The sequence below is a fragment of the Haplochromis burtoni genome, unplaced genomic scaffold, assembly GCF_018398535.1.
Source record: "Haplochromis burtoni strain Fernald_Lab_line unplaced genomic scaffold, NCSU_Asbu1 Contig_239, whole genome shotgun sequence".
NCBI classification, from domain to species: domain Eukaryota; kingdom Metazoa; phylum Chordata; class Actinopteri; order Cichliformes; family Cichlidae; genus Haplochromis; species Haplochromis burtoni.
In genome coordinates, this window is record NW_024582600.1 from 115,259 (window position 1) to 140,533 (window position 25,275).

The following is a 25,275-nucleotide window of genomic DNA, read 5'->3' on the forward strand; positions in this document are numbered from 1 at the left end:
ACAGACAAGCAATTTATGATGATATTCTTTATATGATAGTTAAATGTTAATATGTACTAAGATTTATATTGAATTATGATACTCAGTATCAATACACACAGTGCCATGTTGGAGTGCCAACGCATAACTTCACACAGCTCTGCTGCAGGCAGGCAGGCACCTAGCTTCTCACTGAAAGTAATTAATGTTCATAAGGCTGAACAATAATTTAGGAGGAATTTAAAGAGGTCAGTAAAGCTCCTGTTTCAACAACACTGAAGTATTAAAGTGTTTACATTAATGTTAACCTGGCAGGTGTACACGGTGTATGTTACCCATGTAACTATTAGCAGTTATGCAATAGCCACATTAGCCTGCTGCTATTATTTATGTAGCTGCTAGCGGATTAAGCTGCGGCAGAGCTGATTACAATGAGTGAATCCAGAATATGGAGAAGTAATCTGAGAAAATTAAACAATGAAACCTGGAGCTGCAGAATAAGATGGGTTTCAGGCCTGAATTTCAGAGCTAAGGATTGAAGACCAGCAGTGTGAATTGTGGATGAGAGAGATGCTGTGGGCAGATGTGAACAAGATCATAAACTTTTACAAATATTTTATTAAAATGTTTCTTATTTTGTAGTAACCAGCTGTGAGGTCAGTTTTAAAATGCAGGCAGTGACCACTTCAACAACAGTGGGCGCTCTGTTTTATAATTGCCTTTATTTTAGCATAAGCAATGCCACACTTTATCCAGAGTTCAACATTGTCATAAAGCTCTTATTCTACAATATTTAAGTGATTTAGATGTATTTGGAATTGTACTCTTGTGCTGTTAAGAAAGTTCTAAAATATATTGTCTTCTGTAATGACATTATGTAATCTAATAATTTGAAAAAAAAAACCCTCTAAATTAATGCTAATGTCCTTTTTGCTAAATGCAACTTACAATTGTGAAAATAAGTTGAAAATTTGCAACTTCTTCAAGAAATTACTCGTGACTTCTGTTTTTGCAGATTGGGATCAAAATCTTACCTGTGGTAACGGAAATGGTATAATGTCAAATGGGGTCTGTGCTTATGCCTGTTTCAGCAGTATTTCACAAACTACTCCAGAAACATAAACTTAAATGTGATTTGTATTCTCCGACATGATCAGCAAACAACATCGAGCGGATTACGGAATATATCAAGAAAAATAAATATTGGAACATACAAGGCATGAAAGACATTAAATTGTCAATTGGTATGTTTGGACTATCTGGAATAGTCCCAAAAAATCTGGTCAAATCTGATTATTTGGGGATTAAAAGCACTGACTGGAGTTTAGATGCCATAACATTGTAGACTCATTGTTTATTTATCCTCCTGACTACCAGGAAAAAAATGTTGTCCAATTAATTTTTTTTTTAAATCCCCCAATGTTTGTAAGGTAATCAGAAGACTGAAATAATTTTTTCAGAAAAAAAGTTTTTATTTTTTAGATATCACATGTCCACTGCAGAGGACATTGGAAGGCCAAACATGTAAAACGGAACTTTGATGGCAAACAGTTGCTTCACCCCAAAAAAGAGGTAAACCTAAGAACAAGGTTAACATCCACAGACCAGCATCACTTTTGATTAATTCTGTTGTGTTTATTTGGAGTGATACTTCAAAAAGCAATTCCCCTTCTTGGAAACACAGAGGAATACCTTGGACTTTGTCCACATCACGTATGTTTTGCTCTTGCAGTTGGATCTGCGATATCTTGATACATGTGTTTCATCCACCATCTCTATGGATGGCACCATAGTGTCTCAGAGCTTCATTTGGCTGAGGTTTCCACTTTTGACGTGGGGGAGTATAGTCATCTACACTGTCATTTGCACTTCCTCCTTGAGCCTGAGTAATCAACTCTTCACCGAGAAGCAGCTTGAAGTCAAGGAGCTTCAGTGGTTTCTTCCCCCGAAACTGCAAGTCACTCCTATACTGAAGCCACGAGTTGGTGATTGCCAGATCAAAAAAGTGGAGAACTGCACGTACCGTCCATTTCCGAGCGAGAGAGGCCATCAGGAGGATATTTTGTAATTTATTTGTTTATTACATGATCTTTCTACGACATGCAACTATCACTTTTAGTTACCTAAAAAAGTATAACCTACTGTAAATATAAATAGGGAATAAATTATTTACTTATTTATTTATTATTTATTAAAAATAAATAAACTGAATGAAGTTTGTGTGTTCTGTTTCCTTGTATCTCCTACTCTTCAAATCTTTTTCTTTTCTTTTTTGTGTGTTTAGCCAATATAATATTCAGTGTGTGTTCACATTATGTAGGCAGATGTGTGGGTGTCTTCTTTGCCTGCAATTTTCCAAAGATGTGCATACAACTGGTAGGTAGTTTTTGTTTGTGTCTCTGACAAATAATAAGTAGAGACAGTCAAAAATAGTATGCTCTTTATTTTAATGATTTTTCTATCTGTTTATGTGTTTGTGTAAAGGCATATACACTGCATATACAAATGTGTGAAAAAATGAAGGAAGGACAATGTCACTGAAATGTGAAAAGGATGGACAATCGTGAATAATGGTTTTCTCTACCTATGATTGATTACTTCCACCGAAGAGGTTATGTTTTTCTTTGTAGCATTTACATGCATGCGTATCATCCCGATATCTTGAAAAGTTTGTTAATTAATTCTGATAAAACGTTGTAGAGGTGTAGATTGGGGTCATGTTTACAATCTATTATAACTATGCTTACATCCACCAAGGTCATTAATGTCAACTTTATGATTTATTATGGAAAATTAACAAAATCTTTTATGCTATATAGAGCTATTTAAAACTGTTTCCTTTTTTCAAAATGATGTCATTAATATTGAAATTGATTTCAGTGGGGCAAAAAAAAGTCTGCACATTGTGCTTGTTTTGACTACAAAGTACCTAAATTATTTCTAAAAAGAACAAAGAAATCAAAATGACTATATCCAAATACAATACTATTCTTTTAGAAGTCAATACTGTTGAGACAGTGATCTGCTATGGTGGAGCTCTCCGAGTGCTTCTTGTTAAAAGGTAACGCACTCAACTTTATGTCAGGGTATAGGAGGGATGTCCTGCAGGTCACATTTTTGATGTTTTCTGTTCTGTGTGTGTTTGCTATGTAAATTGATAAAGTTTCTTATCATTCATGTTTGATGTTTAGTCTGTTATTTGACATGTTTTGTCTTGTTTTTCTGTCACCAGACTTATGATGCAGTTTATGAATATAGCAATATAATTCCATCGCCTGCATCCATTTCTGTTTGTATGCCTTTCTAGGAAGCTGATCACCATAGCAATGAGCAATGACACAATAATTTTTTACAAGGTTGTCTCTAAGGAATTATAGTCATATAGCACTCATTTGTAAATGTATTTTGAAGGAAACATTGGGGTTTTCAACATATTAATGAAATGTTACCGATATTTGGTGACATGCTGCTGATACTGTGACACTAAATATTTTCTAAAAGCATACAAGCAATACAGTATAAACCTAATTAAACTTGTTATTGCTATACTCAAACAGTCACAGCATTTAATTAAGGTAATTAAAGGCTACACATTTAGTCCACAGTGATATGATACACTTTTTATGCTGCTTATTAATATGAAACCAAATGCAATATTCTTTCCCTAACCTTGACCCAAGTGTTTTTCAATGCATTATATAGTCCCAGATATACTTCACCATGAGAACACCACTAGAGGTCAGAGCCTTTTTACATTAACCACCCTGCATATCCTGCAGTACATGGAGTATTCCCTTTATTCAAAAAGATGATGCCTCTGAACAGGAACATCTTGTATCCAGCTTTTGAGACGGCACAGTTTACTTGTAGAATATATCGGTGTCTATTCATAATGTTAGTACAGTTTAATATTATAATAATCCTGCTTTCATAAAGATTGCAGTCTTCAGTTTTGGTGTCATTATATTATAATTATTTACTGTTGCCTATAATAACAACATTAAATAAACAAAATAGGGGTCAGAAAAATACAGTTATTCATCCTTAAAAAATAGAAGAAAATATCATGGACACATGTTTCTTTTCTTCCCGCTAAATCAACAATCCTGGCTCTGGTTAGTCAGGATTTATAGATTACAAAAGAAAATCTATGGAACAAATAAAAGAAAAACTGTTCTATCGATCCTATCGAGTATTTGAAATAAAAACAAAACAAAGTCTACAGCCTGAAAGCATTTATTCTAATTAAAAAGGCTTCAACTACAAAGGCAATGTAAGAAGGGACACTGAAATAGAAATTTCTTGTTTTGTAGCTATCTATATGTAAAATATCCAGACCAGAAAATCAACATAGTGTACCTAAAATAGACTGTTGCTATGTGATTGTAGATCCTCTCAATATATCACTGTGAGAGTGAGCTGAATCCTTCAGATTGCATCTTTTAGACTATAAACCCAAACTCTGCTTCCTCCCTTCAAAACTTCATCAGAATTGAGAAAATGTGTGAGCAGCCAGCCAGTCCTTATTTGCAGAGTGTAATGAAAGTATAGGTTAACAAACACCCCTCTCCTTCCTCTTCTTTCTTCCCCCTTGCCCACTCATCCTCTTCACTCATTTGTTAGACATTACCTGTCACATCTTCTGTATCACCTCTCTGTAAGCCACCTCTCATGTCTCCCCTTTTCATCCTCCTCTTTTCTGTGGGCTGTAATCACTGTCTCCTCTTGCATGACACCGCAACTAAACTGCTTTACTCTTTGCCCACTTTCCTTCTCTCTTTTTTCCATCTGCTTTTCTCGCCATTCCTCTTTCATCATCTGTTCATCTGTTCACATTTTTCTTTGTTTTCTCTACTTCCTGCCTCGCCACTTCTCCCGTGTTCACTTCCTTGACCTCCCCTTTCCTCCTTATGCCTCAACTGTGCCCTCAGTTTCAGCCTCCTGCCATCATCCTTTGGCTCCGCTTCTCTTCTAATACCCTCATCCACCTTCTCATCCTCCTCCGTCCTGTCTTTCTCTCTCTATTCTCCTCTTCCTCTGCTGATCCCAGGCATTTGCAGCTTTGATCTCGCCATCATTTTTGCCCCCCACCCCACCCCGTGTTACCATGACAGAGAAAGATAGAGAATTGTTTATGTAGTGCAGAAAAGGTAATGAGAGAGAAAGAACGAGACTGAGTAAAATGTCAGTGATTTAAAGAGAACTGTTGATTTCACTGATTTAATTTCAGTGAAATCAACCTGAACAATCTAAAACTGAAATATAAAACTACTTTCAGCTGCTCTCTTATTCACAAGGGGTCACACAGCAGGTAGCTCCACATGTTTGATTTGCCAGATTTCTTTATGCTGGATGCCCTTTTGGATTCAACCAAAAGGGATAGATTAGGCATCTATTCATCTATCCAACTAGCTAGATCAATAGATGGTGGTACTGTAATGCCTTGTCATGTTAAATTAGAGTAATTTCACAAATATATAACAGCATTGTTGCGGTTTCTCTGCTCCTACTTCAGTTACAGGAATGTTGCAGTATTCAACATTTTTAATAATTTCAAATAGAAAGCCAGAGGAAAAGACTCAAAACACAAAAGACAGAGATCAGATAGCATGGAAAGGAAAAGAGAGGAAGGAGAGAAGGAAAGAAGTAACATGGGCTGCACCGAGTTTAAATATGAGGGTGATTGAGAGAGGGAGGAGAAAGGCAAGGAGGCAGCTTAATTTCACACTACTTCCCACACAGAAAGAGAGAGAGAGTGAGAGACAGAGGTAAACGACTGGGGGACTCGCTACTCCCTCTCTCTATCCTCTCTTTGCCATGTGACCGGCCGGAGCTCTGATACTGCTCTCTCTCCACTCAGTTACTCTCTCTCTCTCTCTTTCCATCCTTCGCTCGGCTCACACTATGTCTGACTGAGGAGGAAGAGGAAGAGGAGGAGGGAATAGAGGAAGAAGGCAGGAAGAAGGAAAAGAAAAAAGAGAGAGAGAGGATGTTCTCTGTATCGCTTAAGTGCCGCTTAGGGGTCATCAGACGCCGAACAAAGGGTACGGTGTTTGTGTGTGTGTGTGTGTGTGTGTGTGGTAAAGAGTAGACTTCTGCCAAACATGTTACCACTGTGTGTGCCAGCTGTACGCTGCTCTCTGTGTGTAAGTGGTTTTGATGCTTGTTTGATCATATCTTTGATCTGTGTCATCTTTAATGGATTCATTTGCAAGTATGTGCAGTTGATATGTGGTGATGTGGGACTGCACTCTCATTTTTTTTCTGTGTGTTTAACTGTTGTTTGTGTTTGGGTCCTTGCAGGTGGATGCCTGTGCGAGTCTAGTAAATTTGCATGTCAGGACGTGTATTTGTGCGTTTCTTAAAAGGAAAGTATGACGCTTCCCTCCTGCTGATTTGTGTTATTTTTCTATCTGTCCTCCTTTCCTTCTTTTTCTTCTTCTTCTTCTCTTTTCGCAACTTCACTTTTTAGCCTCCATTTATTTGCTTTAAATGCTGTTTGCAGGAAAGCACTGAAATTCTGAATAAGCTTTTTATTTAAACTGACTTATGTTCTAACTGTGCTAATTTTCTTTGCCGGTGCTGGGAATAATTCAACCAGTTTTCTTCCTTACACCAAGTCGTGCTAACCAGCTTTTCAACAGGTTGCTTTTCTGTGTGTGGACTAATTGACAGGGGTGTGAGCTCTTTAGCACAGAAATAGTACATTAGGTAGTTGGGACCATCTCATGCCAACTTGGAATAATGTTTCTTTGTTCGAGAAGTCTGCTTAAATTGACCGGGATTAGCTTGTTTGGTGTTTGATTTCAGTTTAAAAGTGAATACAAGTTCACTTTTATTATTTAGATTTGTTCAAACTAATTATGTAAAAGATAACAGATCATTATCGAAACTAGCTGTTGTTAACATTTCAGCATATTGGTGTATTTCTGTTTGCGATAAATTCATATGCTGTACTTGTGCTTCTCGCCTTTAGAGCGTTATGGGTGTAGTATCAACTGTTACCAAACACATCTCGCATCCATAGGCATGTTCTACAGTGTACGATAGAAAATGAGAACCATAATGGTTACAGCATGTGAGTGGGAGAGAAAGAGAGAGGAAAGAGAGTGAGACTGCTGGATAAATGCCAGGTCATAAACTTTTATGACTGAATTATATGAAGATCATGAGTCTTGTTTGAATTCAACGAACTCCCTCAGTTTAGAGTTTTTATTATTTATCACAATTTCCCCAATAGTGTGGGAACTGAATGAGCGAGTATGTAGGTTTGTCTGTTTGCGGGATGGATGTGGGGGTGTGCGGTCATTAGATTGTGTATGTTGCTTTTTCCTCTACCACTGGCACATCCTGGATATGCCTTTTACTATAATTTCTATTTGCCTGGTGTCTGAAGATGAAAATTTGTTGGTATCTGAATCTCATACACTGTATCTCTCCTTCTATGAGACTGTTTTTTGTGCATTATGCAGGACTAAGCCATTAAACTAAAAAGGCACATCAAATTGTATAATTTACTACTCCAGATGAAAATGTGCACAGAAGCATGAAAGACAGCTACATCATGTAATCTGCGCTCAAAATTTCTATCTGCATTTGTGTAAACACTTCCTGCATAGAGTTTCCCATTTTTAGGTTTCGAACCAGCATCCTTCCAGTCTCAGTGCAGCCAGTCAACATTTAAATTAGCTATCCGTACACCACTTCATGTTATTATTTGAGTACTACAGCTGACTAAACCAAGTCAAACCCAATATTCTTCCACTGCTGCTGAGAGTCAGAACATGTAATACTACTTCTTAATGTTGTCTTACTGATATCTTTGCCATTTCACTGTACTATAAATAGTGACTTATATAACTTGTGTTTACTGTTTACCGGAGGGGAAAAGTTGATATCGCTGAGCTGTAGGCTTTTGTAACTAATTTGTTTCTATATCTGTGTTAATTTTGATTGATGGGTTTGTAATGCACCAAATATAGTTGTCTTACAACATGTAATTACTACAGCAGGAATACCTGTGTGAGTGTGCTGTTGGATGTTTCATGTATGTCATATATTAGAAATGAATGTTGTCCTGTTTTATACCCATGAGCTCCTGTGTGTGAGAGAGACAGACATACATGGTTTAGTTGCTGTTGAAGCTTTGGGCCAGTTTGTTTTGTGTGGTGAAGATTGATCTCCAAATCTCTGTGAGCTACTGGGACCACTAAAGTCTCTCTATCCCTTTCCCTCGTTCTCTCTCTTTCTCTCTGTCTGTGCTTGCTGACTTTCATTATAAATGAGGCCACTGCTCCCAGTATGAGGTATATTTGTGTGGATTGAGCACATAAAGTGAGATCTTTGGTCTGTGTGAACAATGTGCATATAGTGTGTGTATATATATATATATAATTTGTGTGTGTGTGTGTGTGTGTGTGTGTGTGTGTGTGTGTGTGTGTGTGTGTGTGTGTAGACATGTGTGTGTGAGGCATGTATCATGAAACACTGTCTGTCTGAGTGCTTTTGTGTGTTTTGATGAGTGATGTTTATTCTAAATGGAGAGAAAAGTGTGCAACAGAGGATGCGCCCTAATACAGCTCATTAGTCATCTCACTATTGACTGTTCAGCATTTCACGGAACCGCTACTACTTAGCGTTTTTCCTCAAATCCAATTACAAAACCTAACGGACAAATTACTGTTACTGAAATGACTGCTCCAAATATTAACTTGCATTTTACCAGTGTTTTCTTTGAAATGAGGAAAAGATGAGCAGTTTTTCAAAATTAAGTATATTTGCAAATAAGGGTGGAAAAGACTAAAATTAATGCTGAGCAGAGCCAAAAGCTAACTTAGCTTATCACAAAGACTCGTGCCTCTCTTTATAAGAATCTAATTCTCGGCTGCAATACTTGATATCATTGTTTTTTGTTTTTTCCTTCTTCATTCTTTGAGAATTTCAACTTTGTGCCGGTACATTCTTTTCAGTTATTGCCGTTTCACTGTTAATGTTCAGCCTAATTGTTCCCATGTAATCTATTATTTTAAGCACTTGTATAAGGTTGCACTAATGGTCCATTTTCTTCTGAAAAGGTTATTATAAAATGTGCGAGAGAGTCACAGGTGTTTTACCCATTTAGCATAGCAGCATATTGACTGGTGTGCTTTAAAATGCGTTGCTTTCCTCTCAGGGCCAAGTATGTGTGAATCTAAAGGAGGTCACTGAAGAATGGTGTACTCAGCAAACTCTTTTTTTCTGGGTAAAGCAGACTGGGGGCACAATTTAAAATTTAGTACTTGCAATTGGAGGTGGGGTGTGGATGGGGCTGAGGGTGTCTAAAGAGGCCAAAACACAGTATTGTTATATGGAAAAAAAGCTTTATTGTCAGAGCAACATCTTCCAGCTCCAGGCTGATATGACTTGTGTGGAAAAACTCCCATATAAAGGATTCATCACTTAGTAGTAGGTGCAAAAATCAATAGAGCAGAGGAGTCCCTGGTTGTGTTAGATAAGTGGTTTGGACAGTTCAGAGAAATCAAGCTCCCTACTGTATCTAAATGAGAATCCTAATCAGCTTATTACTTCTTCCCACTTCTGTGTCATCTATGATCAGTTCACATTCACAGGAATCTTTGATTTTATATTATTTGCAGAGAGCTGCTTGTGTTAGCTGCTAGTTTTATTTGGAACACTACACCTTAAATATACTGTACAGAAAGAGCAGCCAAGCAATAACTATTTATAAAGTGCTTTTCATAGACAGGAGTCACACAGTGCTTTAGAGAAAATATTCTCTGAGATGCTACAAAATTGTAAAAAGGCAGATAAAGGTCACAAAGAATATGTTTAGAAGCAGTACAAGAGTATACAGTGGTATAAAAGATGCTACTGAAATGCTAAATAGATTTGTCTGTAGGTGAATTTTAAAAGATTCCTCCGAATCAGCAAACCTTAGAGAGAGGGAGAACAATCATCACATCCCCCAGGAGACATATATTAAACTGTAAGACTTTTTAAACTTCAAAAGACATCATTAAATATAAACTTGAGTGAGTATAAGATGTCTTTAGCACCGTTGTCATAAACGTATTGCTCAGCTGTTTCTGTTTGGATGAAACAATTTATTGGATTCTTAAGTGATTCGTCACTCTGTGAAGGTGGAGGTTTCCCACCGGTGATCACAATCGAAACTGCAAGTTCAGTATCACCATCTGTTGTATTGTTGGAGTTCAGCCTAATCAGATGGTGGATTCCCTCACAAAATGTGGTTATTATACAGATTAAACCTGTAACTGTGAATATTCCCACTCTTCTCAGAGATCAGGAGTCATTCATTCTATTTGCATAATGAGCAATAAGCTAAAGACATTAGAAGAAATCTTTAGTATATGATATCCAGCATATTATATATTCTTATCAAACCTGTTTGTTTGATTGTTGTTAAGCTATTGGCCACACTGTGTTCTTTGAAACACGCCAGATATGCCAGTGTAGATGACAGTCAAAGATACAGCTATAATATAATAATATATTGCACATACTCCACTTCTCCACTTGCCCGATTTCAGATAAAATGTTCAAATTGTTCCATTTTCCATCTTCCATCTTCACTTGGGAGTAAAGTGCTTGCCTGAATCTAACTTCATTTTATGTCCACGCTGATGTGTAGCCATGCCAACGTACAGGATTTGCTGGCCTTTTAAGAGTGCAGTCCAGTGAAGTAAAAACATTTCACTATATCCGTGCATCTGTAGTTCAGTAGTCATGCCTTGAGGGTGCTGGAAGAAAAAAGCAAGCCTGGTAAGAAACGATGAAGCATGGCTAATCGTTAGTGCTAGATGACTCAGTCAACTCGGTGGAGTGGAGGGATTCAAAGGTTTGGATCCAAGCAACCTGTCCACCAGGTTTCATGAAAATTCCCTCGGTAGATTTTGAATAATCTCACAGAAAGACCAACACCTTCCATCTTAACTTGGCAGAGCAGTGACATTAAAATTGATGTAAATACAGATCTGAATTTTCTGTGTACCAAAGAGTATACCAATAGATGACTGTACTGCATAGATGGCATGCATTCGAAGAGTAAGATGCTGCACTGCAATGCTACTGGATGTTTTCACAGTTAATTATGAAATCGCTAATCAAGTCAAGGATAATTTTAGGGTATTCTAGAAATTTTAGTTGAAATAGATGTATCAACATTTGAAAGTTCAGAATATGATAGTGCTTAAATCCTGCTGAATTAAAAAGAAAAGGTTAGTTCCAGACTCATCTGCTGTTTAACTGTAATTCCCTCTCTAAACAGAGGCTTCCTCTGTAAGCATGGCTGGATAAAAAAAAAAACGTTTTACTGCTGATTACTGAGTGGTCAGTTTTGTCTCCAGGTCCTTAATGCAATAGGCTGGTGCACCTGGACTGGAAAATAGATTTTCTGTCACACTTGACTTAGTCTTCTGCCTATGGTGCCTTGTGCTGATCTCCGGCCTCCAGACGCTCTCCATGGTGCTGAACTTGTTATTTTACATGTACATTTCGTTAATACATTCTCTAGTGGTCTGAAACTGTAACCTTACTAATTTCAGGATGTGTTTTCACAGAGATTTATTCATAATAGCATGTATTAATAATATCTGACATTTATTTTCATATCTAAAAATGTGAAACTAAATTATTATTTCTATTCTTATCCTTGCCTTTCTAGCTTAATTGAGAGTATAGAAAGAAATAGAAAGGTCACATATCTGATGCCCTTATGGGTCCTCTGTTTATCAAGTGTGAACTCCTCCGTGCTTTCTGGTGAATGAGGGATATGCATTCACAGCCCAACAGCCCTGCTTCATAGTTGCTAGGTAACATGCAATTTGTAGTCAGTTTCTTTTTTTTTTAATTACTTTGGCTATGACGAAGTTTGTGAGATTCAACAAAACAACAAGCACATAATAAGACAAGATATCAGAATTGTTCTTTCATTCTAGTAAAGCCTGGCTGTGGGTATGTTTATACCTTACTGTAAAGTTAATATGATCCCTTTTGGATCCTTCTAGGCAAGTGATTTTTTATTTACCCATCAAGGAAAGTTAGAACAGAGAATATGACATGGAGCATCATTTCTGCAGCTAGAATGAACTGCACATCAGCTTCACCCTGATGGTCTTCAGCAGAATTCAAGAAACCAAATTATATTTAGTTCTTAGAGTCATCAAAGAGTAGAGCTGGGCGATATAAGATTTTTTCATATCACGATTTGTTTTATTTTTTCATTTCAGGCGATAACGATATATATCACGATATAAGCCAAATAACTATATATGTAAGATTTAAATGTGCCGTTGCTCACAAGTAAAATGTGAAATAATCAGCAGCTTGTTTTGATTTAAATATTTATTTCCCATAATAAGTTCAACAGGGGAGATGTACTTAAGGAACATGAGACTTTTTCAGATAAATAAAGGCAAATATTGCAAACTACACAAAAGGCAGCCGCTGAAGCAGAACAAACAAAACAGACTACTAAATTGTCAATTCCACTTAGAAATTATTAATTCTAAAAATAAATCTTAATTTGTTTTACAGAAGAACAGACAAAATTGACTAACTTTTGTCAATATCAAATAAACTGAGAACTAAAAGGAAATTCTCAATCTCTCCTTGTTGTATAGCTTAGCTTTTCAAACAGTTTTAACAGTTACTTTAGTCTGACAAAAGCCGAATGACGAATTAGCGCTTCCAGTCAGAGATTGAGCATGCACCGGTTTATTGTATTTCCAGACTTGCCTTCGGCACAATTTACAGTGCGCGCTACTCTGTTTGACTTGAAATAGCCAAAATACCTTCACACTACGGAACTTCTATGGCTCTTCCGTTCGACAATCTCTCCGGCATTGGAACCATCATCTGTTTTCTCTTCGGTCACGCTCTCGGTTGATTTTTCTCTAGTAGGCACACTCATTTCCTCCATTACCCTGGCGGCACGGCGGCTGGCTGCTTTCCAAAACAAATACACATGTGCGGCTTGACACTTGTGCAGTATGTAACAAGTCACGTGACGTGACGCTGCAGCTGTGATTGGTTCGGCTCTGCACTACTTAATTTGGATTGGCTGTTCTTTTTTTTTTTTAAGAGGACAAGAGAGATGAGGCCTATCGCAATAGTTTAATTTTTCTATCGAAAAAAAGTTATTTCGCAATACATATTGTTATCGTTCTATCGCCCAGCTCTATCAAAGAGTAGATGTATTTCTTAACAAAGAAGTAGTAGACAACTAGGTACACAACACAAGTTGTTTAAATACACAGTGATGCATTATTTTCTGACCTTCATCCCACAGCAAAAATCAGAGCCAATCTGAAAGAAAACAGCTGCTGTAGTTGGACTAAAATAACCCATACTCTTGGGTGCTAACTCACTGCGTTTGTTACGCAACACCATTTGTTATAGTTGACACTGTGTGTATAAACAGAAGTGGCAACAGATTGGCCTCTAAGTTAAACTGACCAAAACAACGGCTGACAAAATGTCCTCAGGCATGACAGTGTATCCCCTGCCAGCTCACACATCGTAGTGTCCTTTTGTGTGAGAGCTGTGAAATGTAGCAGAGGGAGCATCAAAGGTTTCAGATGATTTTGTCAAATCGCCATACATGTAATCCACCACCGTCTATTCCTAGCTGTATCAGAGGGTTTAACAACAGGTATAAGAGGTGATGGCAGAGGAACCATCAAAGGCTTAAGAACCTGGTAAAGAACCAAGCAGGAGTGCTTCTTTTCCTAAAATGGGCATCCATCCAGATTTTTCCATGTGCCTGGCTTACTCTCACCATCAAAGTCATGAATATATGCATATATGACATGCATAAAGCACACACATAAATGCATATATGACATGCATAAAGCACACACTAGTCCAAAGCACTGTAGTTTGACTGGGATTGAAAGTGCAGCAAATAAAGGATACAAATGTTCAATTAAAGCCATTTACAGATAGTTAGCTCTCAAATGTTTTATAATACAATATAACCTATATTTAAATTTCAAAGTATTCACATGGAAATTTATAGTCTTAACACCGAATGAGAATTGCTGTGCAATCTAACTTTCACCACATCTGTGGGTGGGGGGAGGGGGGGCAGTTAGAGAAAACCAATTAATAAAAATACACTGCTATACGCTTAGCTGGATATCATGTGGCACATTGTGTCCAGGTCTTTTAATTACCAGCCTATCTGTGATGATCTACGAGTGTTTCTGGTGCTGTTCTTGTTTTATTTTTATGATTCTCTTATCTCTTTACTTTTGTACTAATGTATATCTAAAAAGCTCCGGCAGTTTCATTCTATAGGTTGTACTAAAGGCTGCATTAAACTTTGCTTTTAGATGTACTTTCCTAAGAAACACGGTATTTTTCTAACTTGTTTGATTAAAAGCAAAAACACCTCCAATAGGCTTTCACATGCTGAGGGGGTTTTAAATACCGGTTTATTTTTGAATGAACATTTCACTTTAGGTCAGTTTAATGAACTGGAACAACTGGCATCACTAAAGCCTGTTTAGTCATCAAGAGCGACTCGTGTAGTTTGATGGAGGAAGACCTGCTGAGAGGAACTTTTCCAGTTCAAATGTGCAAACTGGCCTGATTGGACAGATTTCAGTCATTCTGCTGATTAATGAACCCCAGGAACAGCTGTGCTGGAACAAGTCCAGCTGGATTCAGTCTGGAGTCTGAAAATGCTACAAAAATAGGTTACTTTTCAAAACTGAAAAAACCAACAAACTTTTTGTTTTTATTTTTGAATCTCACAACTAATTTGACTTATCTACATATATAAAAAAAGCTAAATATAAACTAGTTTGCCCTATTAAAGAACTTAACCTATATTTTCAGGTGTTTCATCAATTTAGCAAAGGGAAGTCACTAAAACATTTGATACACTAGACCACCATATTCAGTGCAGTTGCATTCACCTTAGCCAGGATGTCATGTAAAAAAACATAAAAGAAAGCAAATAATTCGGTATATATTAATAACTACAATAAGATGTTGATGCCTACAAAATGACTATAACATATCCTATTAAAAAACATAGGAAATAATTGACAATGACACCGGTTTGTAAATTTACACTGATATTTATACTGTATCTATTGCTCTGCAAGGTTATTTGTTATGCTTTCACATCATTTCTGTGAGAAACATTTGCTGTACATTTGCTTAGCTTTTGCTGGCTAAACAGTCAAAATAGAACTGACTGCATTTCTAATACAGAACTGTGCATAGCTCATTTTTCAATGTATATTTTATTCGCTATTTATGTTTAATGAAGGTAAAATATCCAAAGAGGACTTCTGTATACCCAATTGTCCCCTAAACTAAACTAATAATTTAAATATTTAATTTTATACCAAACAATGATCTCATCTACTTTATAATAGGTTGGCTATTTTTTTAATTATCTGGAAAAGCCCCTAACTTAACATAAATAACATTTCAAGCAAACAGAGTCAGTTGACAGATAAAGGGCTTCAGAATCTCCTGAAACTTACTGGAAAAACATGTTTGAGTTTCTTTCACAGCATCCTTTGGCACTTACTTTGTGCCTGGAGAACATGTGAGCCTGAAAAAGAGAGTGTGTTTGCATGCCTAATATGCCCCACTTCCAACAGAAGTGCTTCACAATGCAGTGCTTTCTGGTTTAGCAGAAAAAAAGCTGCCATGACATCTGTGTATTGTTGAAGGGGCAGAAAAGACTCATGAATATTCCTTTTTTTTCTCGAATATATCTGTTTTTTTCTTCCAAGATGTATCTGACTCATACTGACGTTGGTATCTTCATTGTTGCCTCAGTTCTGTGTTCCAAGTGCATTCCAATCTAAGGTGCACATAATGCACTTCTCAAATTCTGCCATTTGTTAGCACCCCTCAGCAAGCCCTGAGGCTCCAAAAGAGCTACTTAATGGAGAAAAGGCATTAGATACACAAGCCCCAGTCTCTCACTTGAACAGACTGTACAAGTGACATCCTGATGCATCACTGCCGTCTGCTCCCTCTGGAGCACATTAGCAAGAGGTTAAATGAGGTGAGAGTGAACAAGAAAATGGGTGTGATGCACTGAAAATGCACACTGTGGTGGTAATTTGCATGAGAGTGCTTGCACTCAGTGTAAGTTTCCAACCTTGACTTCTGAACTAATTAAAAACAAATGGTATTTTTCATATTTAAAACACAGAGGAGAGGAAAGATTGCGCATTTTGTGCTCACCTGTAAAGGAAACAACCTCTATTGAAGAGTATCCTGATGCCAAACCCCTTAATGAGTTCTTTAGTGAAAGCCTTTGGGAGCACAAAACCCCCTTTTCTCCTCTTTCACAGTGTCTCACTCATTATATACTGATTATTACTGAGATAATCAGTCAGTGCTGAAGGAGCTGTAACCTTAAAGAAAAATACTCTGCTATTGCTTTATTTTCTGTGCTGCTGTCTCTCACACTACTGTTACCCATGGACCAGTTTTTAAGAATAGATGTTATAGCATTTAATGCAAGATTTCTACTGACTGAAACTATGTATATCAGTAGTAGATAATCAATTACTTATGCTGCTGGTGTTTTAAAGTAGTACTGGCATTAGATATTGTCTAAAGTGTTGGTGATTGGTAGCCATGAGCAGGATTTGAAGTAGCAAAGAAAGATGGGCCAAAGAAAGAAAAAGAGTAGAAGGAACAATTCTGAATGAAGTGGATATTTAATACAATAAATTGTCAATTGAAGAAGATTTGGTAGTTCTAATGAATATTTGCTTAGAGCAGTGTGGGTATGACATATCCTTTCAAACATTTTTATAATTGAGGTAAAAAAAAAAATAGATGATAAATAAAAGAGACATATTGTTGCTTAAGGGGAGTGAACTACTCTTGTCACTCCCACAAAGAACACATTTAGAACATGCCTGACACATCTACAGAATATGTCTCATTTATTGTTAATAGAAATAAATCAGTTTTATTTAACATTAGTGTGGGTGCATTTGTCCTCAGCCTTTGTTTATCTCAGCTACCTCTAAAGACAGCTCAACCCCTAACCCTTTCAGTGTTAGCCCTTTGTTCCACCCACTGAGGTGCACAGGAACCACAGAGTCATGCTCTGTGAAGCAGAGCCCAGAGGGTATCTTATGTAGTTGCTCTGCAGGATTACCGTTGCGACTCTAATAAAGCTGCTTCAACATTACATTTTCTGTCTGCTTGCTTGCTCTGATTCGAGAGAATTTTATCAGTAAGCTGCAACTCATCTCTGTGTCTTTGGAAAAGCTCTGTAGAATTTCATAGCATGCATTTCTTTTGAGACTTCTGGCTCAGACTTACCTGTTTATGATGCAAAAGCAGTATATAGTGACATAAAGGTTTGGGGAGAGATCAGTAAGCTCATTATTTGCCACTGGGTACATATTCAGTGTGTTCAGCTATTCATCTCCTTGCTCTCTTTCAGTTTAACAAGTCTCTGTAGAGTAACAATTATTTGATTAGAGAAAAGAAGTTTCAGGTCTCTTTATTAATTTAGCTTCAATGGGGATGAAATCAAAGTTAGTTTAGTGGGATTGAAGTTGGATCACTCGCTCTTCACTGCAGCACTAACTAAACCATAATGTAATAGTATATAGTTGCTGTAGTGCACTGAGACTGATGATGACAACTCCAATGGGTTTAGTACTCTGATTTTTTTTTTTGTCTTACTTTTAAAAATTCTAAATTTATATGCAATTTATTTTCTGTATATTATACTTTCTCAGTGTTAATTTGAATTTTGATTAATTTTGTGTCTCTGGGTTTGCCTAAAGGACGCTGTATTGCTTTCTCTTACTTGGCTCATTTATTTGTCATGGCTCATTTTGATTCCATCCTCAAGCCTATTCAGATGTCACAACATGAAGCCTCTGGAGCATTCAGTTTTTTACTTCTGATTCCACAAGTATCATATTAGTGCATATAAAAAGGTGTACAGGTATAAAAAAAAAAGTCTTTCTATTGAGAATAATTTTCTATCTTTGATGAACCTGTAAAGACTCTACTGTGTATGCAAAAAAAAAAAGATTTTTTTTTTGTTTATCTTTGATCAAAACTTTGATCTTTTTAAAATATAGCTGTGGCATTGTGCAGTTTGCACAGGTTTAGGAGAAACATGAGCAGATGAGCAGAAAAAAACCATGATAGTGCTGAGTGGAACAGATAATAATGTAACTTAATGACTAAATGTTGCTAAATGTCTAGCCCAGTGACTATAGAAATAGCTGATGCAGTCACTGGTCTATCCTCAACTGTGTGACAAAGAGAGATAGCAAGAGAGCACCACTTGAATAAAATAACTTCCACTAGCGTTACATTATTTATTTTAATTATTTTCCAATTTAATGTGAGTTTTGCTGGCTGTGACGTGACTCAGTTAAGTGTACAGTTTTTTTTGTTTGTTTGTTTTTTCAGTGTCAGATTATTTATAACTTATAGGTGAAGGGCTTTGGTTAAAGGGCCTCCCGGTAAAATCTTGCCGAGGACCCCCGGATGACTTTATATTCAGCACTCACTGTGTGCAGGGAATTGTTCACTTGTAATAAACTATTGTATTATGTTTGTATATTAGAAAACAGTAACACTAATACATTAACAGGGACCTTTCAGATACTTTACATAATGTTCAATGAACTGACACAACGCGGCAATGTCAGGGTTGGTTGAAGTAGGACTCATACGCAGGACTTTCAGAAGGAAGAAGCATTTATAATGAAAAAAACATAAAACTGTGCCAACAATCCACAATGTGTGAGTCCTCCGTGTGCTCGTTTCCAATTCCCATGCAGTGATTAGCCTCCATGATTCGTGGTAAGCGTTGTGTCCTCCTCAGTCCTATTTACGTCAGTGTTCTGCTCCCTCCACACATTTCCACAATCCTCCGTGTTCCTAGTTTAATGATCCCACACTGAATGCGGCTCCGCTACTCTGGGTTTGTGAGTCAGGCTGATCGGTATCAGGTGAGTGATTACTCCCAGGTGTGACTGGCTCAAAGAAGGGAAGACTCTCCAGGCCTGGTGTGGTAGCAAAACTCACACACCACAGCACACACACACAAATGTGTATGCAGGGAAACGAGGTACCAGGAGCAGATCATACCAACAAAAAACAAGAAACAATCCAGATAGTCAAATAAAACTTATAATATTCATTAAGCTAAGAATAATGCATGAGTCCCATGACAGGCAAGCCATATTAATGTATATACAAACTCCACTATTTTAGTCTGTAAAAATATATGTGAATTGCATACATTAACATAATGGTATGTTCCACAAATAGTCAAAATGCTCATTATCATCATTAGTTTGACTTTTGTTTTGTCCTATCTCCCTTCCCTCACCCTAAGCTCTCCCTGAGCCAGGTTTCTTGGACTTAAAAGGGAGTTTTTCCTTTCCACTGTTGCCATGTGCTGGCACCTAGGAGGTCGTCTGATTGGTGGGGTTTTCTCTGTATTATTGTACAGTATAAAGTGCCTTAAGCTAACCGGTGTGATTTTAAACTATGTAATTAACATAGATTGAATGATTAGTAGTAGTAGTAGTAGAAGAACAAGAAGTAAATCTACTACTGAATGGGGGGGGGGTGTTTGTGTCCTTTACTGCAAAATATTATACAGCTAAGCAGTTCATCATCTGAAATATATCAAATGACTTTAATCTGTATGTTTTACTTTAATGTCAGCAGTCATTTTGTCAGTCTAAGTGGCCTAGTTTTCAAATAGCAGATAAATAATTTTGAAAAAAAACTCTAAAATATTAAAGAAAAATTCCAATGCACAACTGTCTGTAAGATCACTTAAGCTGCAGCTAACTTTGATTTGATTTGTGACTGAGGCACCGTCTGGCTCGTTTATAATATATGTGCTCTCTTTCAATATCATCACGATTTCATGTCTATATATTTTCTATCTCTTCCCACTACTGCAGAAATTCAGATGCATTGTATTCAATAAGAAACTGAATGGAGTGCATCTGAAATAAGGTCAATGTGGTCAGATCTTTAGAATCAACACTAGCAAAACCTTCAAATATAAATTGCATTATTACCAATTGCTCCAAGTCATCTCGTTACTTAAAAAGTTACTTTTTAATCCGGTTCTTGTAATTACTCCAAAATATTACATTCCAGAAACGTCCTTCTGTACATATTGCCACTTGATTAGGTACACCAGTACCAAATCACTTGATTAGGCAAACCTGTACCTAATCAAGTGGCTCCCTGTTACCTTAAATGTCTACTCAGCCAATTAGGTAGCTGTGGCTCTAGATGTATGATCTCTGGCTGCTCCAGTCTGCATGTCAAAATGCCCTTAGGAAGATGCTGAACCCTGAGGTGTTCATCGGAGTGTGAATATTAGATACTAGGGGTGCAACGATACACAAAATTCACAGTTTGGTTTGATATATTTTTGATTAATTTGTCATTTATTAAAATTATAAATATATATTTTAACTCAAAACTACAGTTTTTAAATTTAATGTTGCTGAAACAACAAAGTAATAAAATAAGAAATCTATCTGATCGAGAAATCACTCATCTTTGGAAAAAGAGAGTTTATTACAGAGAAATGGCTCTTTCCAAAATAAAAGCTATACTATACGCTTCTTTCGGGGATATACTTTCAGCAGCATATTAAACATATCAGGTCCCCATAAGGCGAATCATGTGCTAACGGCTGTCTAAATGACTCAGGTAAAGTTTGTAGCATGCCTGCTTGTTGTTTTTGTCTGCTTCCACTTGTCTTTGCACTAGGTAAATGTGCAGTAAATGTGCAGTCATATTCATTGTGTTCCCACTAGTACTGTCAGCGTAAATCTTGTTGAAATGACGTTAACGCCGCAACACGGCAAATCTCCGTTAACGAGCTACCGCTGATCTCCCCATGCGTGGGGCTGGACGGCCAACACGTTAACGAGCAAACTGCCCTAACGCACTAGTTTCCACCAATGTAAATGAGCATTGCGTGGCACATCTGACACACTGTTTTACTTTTGTCCATGACGGTTTACCTTCAGGGTCATACTTCACATGAAGACCAAAATAGAACAAAAGCCAGATCTGAATGAGGGTGGGGGAGGTTCAATTTGCCATGTTGCAACAAGCTTAGCTTCTGTCTTGCTAGCGTGCGCTGCGCTCAGTGGATCTGCGCTCGACAGTGCAGCCTAGACGGATAAGTCGAACGCAGATCCACTGAGCTCTTAACACAGACAGCATCGTCAGAAGAAAAGTTGATAAATTAAATTAAAAATTTAGTATTGTTCGATACATATGCGTACTGAACCGAAAGCACTGTATTGAATGGTTCAATATCGATACAAGTATTGTTGCACCCCTATTAGATACATATAAAAAGGGCTTCCATGAATGACTGGGAATGAGACATGTTGTATAAAGTGCTTTGAGTGCTAATGTAAATTAGTTAAATAGAGTCGAAGTTAAATCCCGCTAAATGGGACATTGGCGCCACCTACTGTTGTAAAATTCACCTTGCAACATTCACAAAGGGCAAGGGATTCTGGGTAATCCTCAGAATAATGGAGGATTCCTGTGAGGTAAGGTATGCGCAAATGTGTTGGGGAGGAAAAATCATATCGCAGGTTGTTAAAGTAATACAGTCTGACCCGATTATTTTTGTTGTTTATACACCATTTGCTGCGGGTCATTTCTCCAGTCTTTATGTTGAATTGAGTGCATGTTTAGGTGAGATTTCTTTATTGGGAAGAGAGGAAACAAAATGGGAGCATAGTTTGCTAACTCTGTTGCTTTCCCATTTAGATCTTGTGTTGATTGCCCACGACATTAAAAGAGAGCATTCTAACCATTGCCTTTTTGTTGTGAATGCAGACCAGAGAAGACACTACACAGAGGTCACACTAAGGTAGAACAGAAAAGTGCTATATTAGAACTAGTCCATTTACCATTTACCACATGGCAGCAACTCAAACCACAGTGCCAGACAAGCTGGTCTGAATTTTTCAGAAACTGCTGATCTGCTGGGAGCTTCCAGCACAGCTATCCCTATGGTTTACAGAGATTATTCCCAGAAGATAAAATATTCAGTGAGTGACAGCTCCTGGGGCAAAAATGCCTTGTAGATGTCAGAGATCAAAGGAGAAGAGTCAGACTTCTGCGAGCTGATTGGAAGATAACAGTAACTCAAATAACCATGTGTTACAACCAAGTCGATTCATTTATGAGCCCAGTGTACCCAACTTCTAATCAGATAATCTTAAAGTAGTTTCCTAAACATGACAGTTCACTGTTCTTAAATGAGGTCCAAAGTCATCAAATCTCAATCCAATACAGCACCTTTGGGATGGGAGATTTACAACATGGATACACAGCTGACAAATCTGCTGCAAATCCATGATGCTATCATGTCAATATCAAAAGCAGCATATATTTTAAACTGATGCTGTAAAAATGAGAGAGTCAGGAATTAAGTTTTAATAACTGAGGGATATTGTCAAATCTCAATCCAAGGATTTATGTGGCACTGTCTGCAGGCACTTATGACTCTTCATATTTCATATGACTTCTATCCAGACTCTTGTTTTCTGTAACTTTTGGCAACTCCCCCCAGACTTCTTCCATTACCATTAAGTTGAAATTTAAGGTTTTTGGGTGAAGTGAAATTTCTCATCACGACTTGGATGGATTGAAATTGACTGCAGATATTCATTTTCAGTACAACGGGAACTCTGGTGACTTCGATGACTCCCTGGGTTTCCTTTTGGTAAAATCACTTAGTCAGTATTATTCTTATTAATTCTTCAGTTTCACCATCAGTTTACTGGACTTGATATTTAGGCCCATAACTTTGTTAACCTCATTTGGCTTTTGTTAATCAATTCTCTCCATTAGAACCCTGCTGCATGCTTACAATCTAATCATTTAGTCTCACATGAAGACCTTGTTGTAGAATGTGGCATGGTGGAATAATTGAGACAATCTCCCACTGAACATTGGCCTGGCATTATTTGTGTTTTCATTTCAATTATTGCATCCTTTTGTGTTTTCTGTGAGATATAGGCCACACCCATGTGGGAGTGGAGATTTTGCTCTAGTCTAGCTCCCAGCTATTTGGAGTTGAGTGCAGGGAGTAGTTTGGTGATGATTTGAGCCCTTCTTTATAAAGGGGAGAGAAAGTGGGAAGGAAGGGGGTTTATTTTGTAGGACACAGCTAGTAGGGGAAGCTGGTTGAAATTGGAAACTCCGGTGAGATAAGAGGACATTTCAAAGGAAAGTAGTTTTAACCTGGCCTGGATGGTTTTGTTTTTTAACATACTGTACTTAAATAACACCAGAAGGATGATTCATATTAATTTGGATTTGTGTGGATTTGATGTGATAAAAGACTGGATTGGAAACAGGTGGTCCACTGGACCTAATAATAATAATAATAATAATAATAATAATAATAATAATAATACATTTTATTTAGTCTTACACTTTACATTCACCTTACATTAGTACAACAAAATAAAGACATAAGGTAAACATATAAATAACAACTATAAAAACTGCAGGAGTTTAAGGAGGAAAAGCCTCCTCTGTAATTAGGAGGTAACCAACAAGAAGAAATTGCTCAAGACCTGGAGAGGAAGAGCTTGAGAGTTGAATTTCCAGGATCTGGTGTGTAAACCCCCTCCCTATCATTGCAAGACCTATCAAGGTGGGCAAAAAGCCTTTCTCAGGAAGATGCAAGATTGATATATACTGGTTTCCTAATCTTCTCCTTTTTGTAACCAGGCTAATAATTCTGACCATGGTGGCTTTGCCCCTTGGATTGCAGGCCAGAACTTAGTCTTCAGCCACTAGTCTGCTTCAAAATGAAAATAAACCTTGTGTGCCATATTTTCAGTGTGAGTGTGGTGGTTGGTCATTAGAACTTATTCCTTTCTTGTACAGAGGCTGTTTTATTGCTCATTTCTTAACAACCTAATGTAGTGAAAGTATATTACTAAACTTGTCATATTTGATGTTAAAAAAGCAAAGGGGGAGCTTAATTGACTAAAGCAGAACAGTCCTGTTTTAAAAACAAAAAACAGGAAGAAAAAAGAATGTGTTTTACAGTGTATTCTGCTTTTTAGCATTGGATTTCTTCCGTTAAAGTTAGGAACTTTTTAGGTCTGTAAAGATATTTATAAAAGCCTCTTCAATAGATTAGTTGTGGGGAAAATGTTTCCAGACCATCAATTTTTTGAGAGAAATTATGACATGCAAATTCTGTATAGAATTAGATTATTTTTGACCAGGGGAAAGTCTTATCAGCTTTAAATGAACTCGAGTGAAGGTTGCAGTATTTGCTCTGCCGTAGTCACGAAACAGAAAAAGCCTCCTGACAGAGCCTCACAGCGCAGTTTCTTCACTCTGACAAAAAGGAAAGTGGCCCTGAGCTTTTCTCACATCTGTCTTTTTCTTTCTCACTCACACTTATTACCTGACACTTGGGAAACATGCTAAACTTCAGAACTGCTGACACCGTCATGCATACATTGTGGTACTAATGTCAGCAGAAAAGTAGACGGGCCATATTTCGATTTTTCTCCACAAGTCACCTGAGGTTTCTGTCTTTGTAAGTGTTGTCCTCATTTGACGTTTGTTTCTTAATGATTATTTTTCAATTTTTAGCCTAATTATCACATGTGTGATTTCTCACACATCTTGATCTAACTTCAACAAGCAAGACAGTATGATCCTGAAGGTGTTTTAATGATATAACTCTGAATGGTGTCAATCTGTCCTGTGGGTTGTGCTGGCTGAGCATTTTGGTGAATTCATATGGTACGTGATAACACATCTGTCGTATTCTGACAGATGAGCCATGCTGTAAGTGTCTGGCATTACAGTGCTTTCTCATGTAATATTAAAAGAAGCAGCTCTATCCATGTCTACAGCACTATTACCAACAATTCTGACACAAGTACTAGAAATGGGCATAGTGCTACCTAAAAGTGTGCACTAAATTGGGTTGTTTTATCTCAGTGAGGCACTTTTACAACACAAATTATACTTCAATGATGCCAAAATTATTGTAAGGTAATACAAACCCACAACTTTTTCACAACTGATTATCCAAGGGATCTGTAATATGATCACTCACCTTGTAAGGTGGTCAGCAGTACTCATGGCCTCAATCTGAGGAGGCCAAGTTCTACTCACAGTGGAAGACCCAAACAGTGAACATGTAGAAGATTTAAAACACTTTCAGCAGTTACATGAACATGGCTTACAACATCAGCTGCAGAATGGACCAAG

General features: G+C 37.3%; 1 protein-coding gene across 3 annotated transcripts in view; it reads left to right on the forward strand.

Annotated features, from left to right (window-relative positions):
* grip2b (glutamate receptor interacting protein 2b) overlaps nt 1-25,275 on the forward strand; it is a 170,359-nt gene that overhangs the window by 24,236 nt on the left and 120,848 nt on the right. Inside the window, exon 1 of one of the 3 annotated variants that reach the window (XM_042227029.1) lies at nt 5,168-6,023. The exons of the other annotated variants lie outside the window; for them this stretch is intronic. Coding sequence (XP_042082963.1) covers nt 5,969-6,023 — 55 coding nt within the window. The 5' untranslated portion in view covers nt 5,168-5,968. Of the gene's footprint in view, nt 1-5,167; nt 6,024-25,275 lie in introns of those variants that run through there. 3 annotated transcript variants of the gene reach the window in all.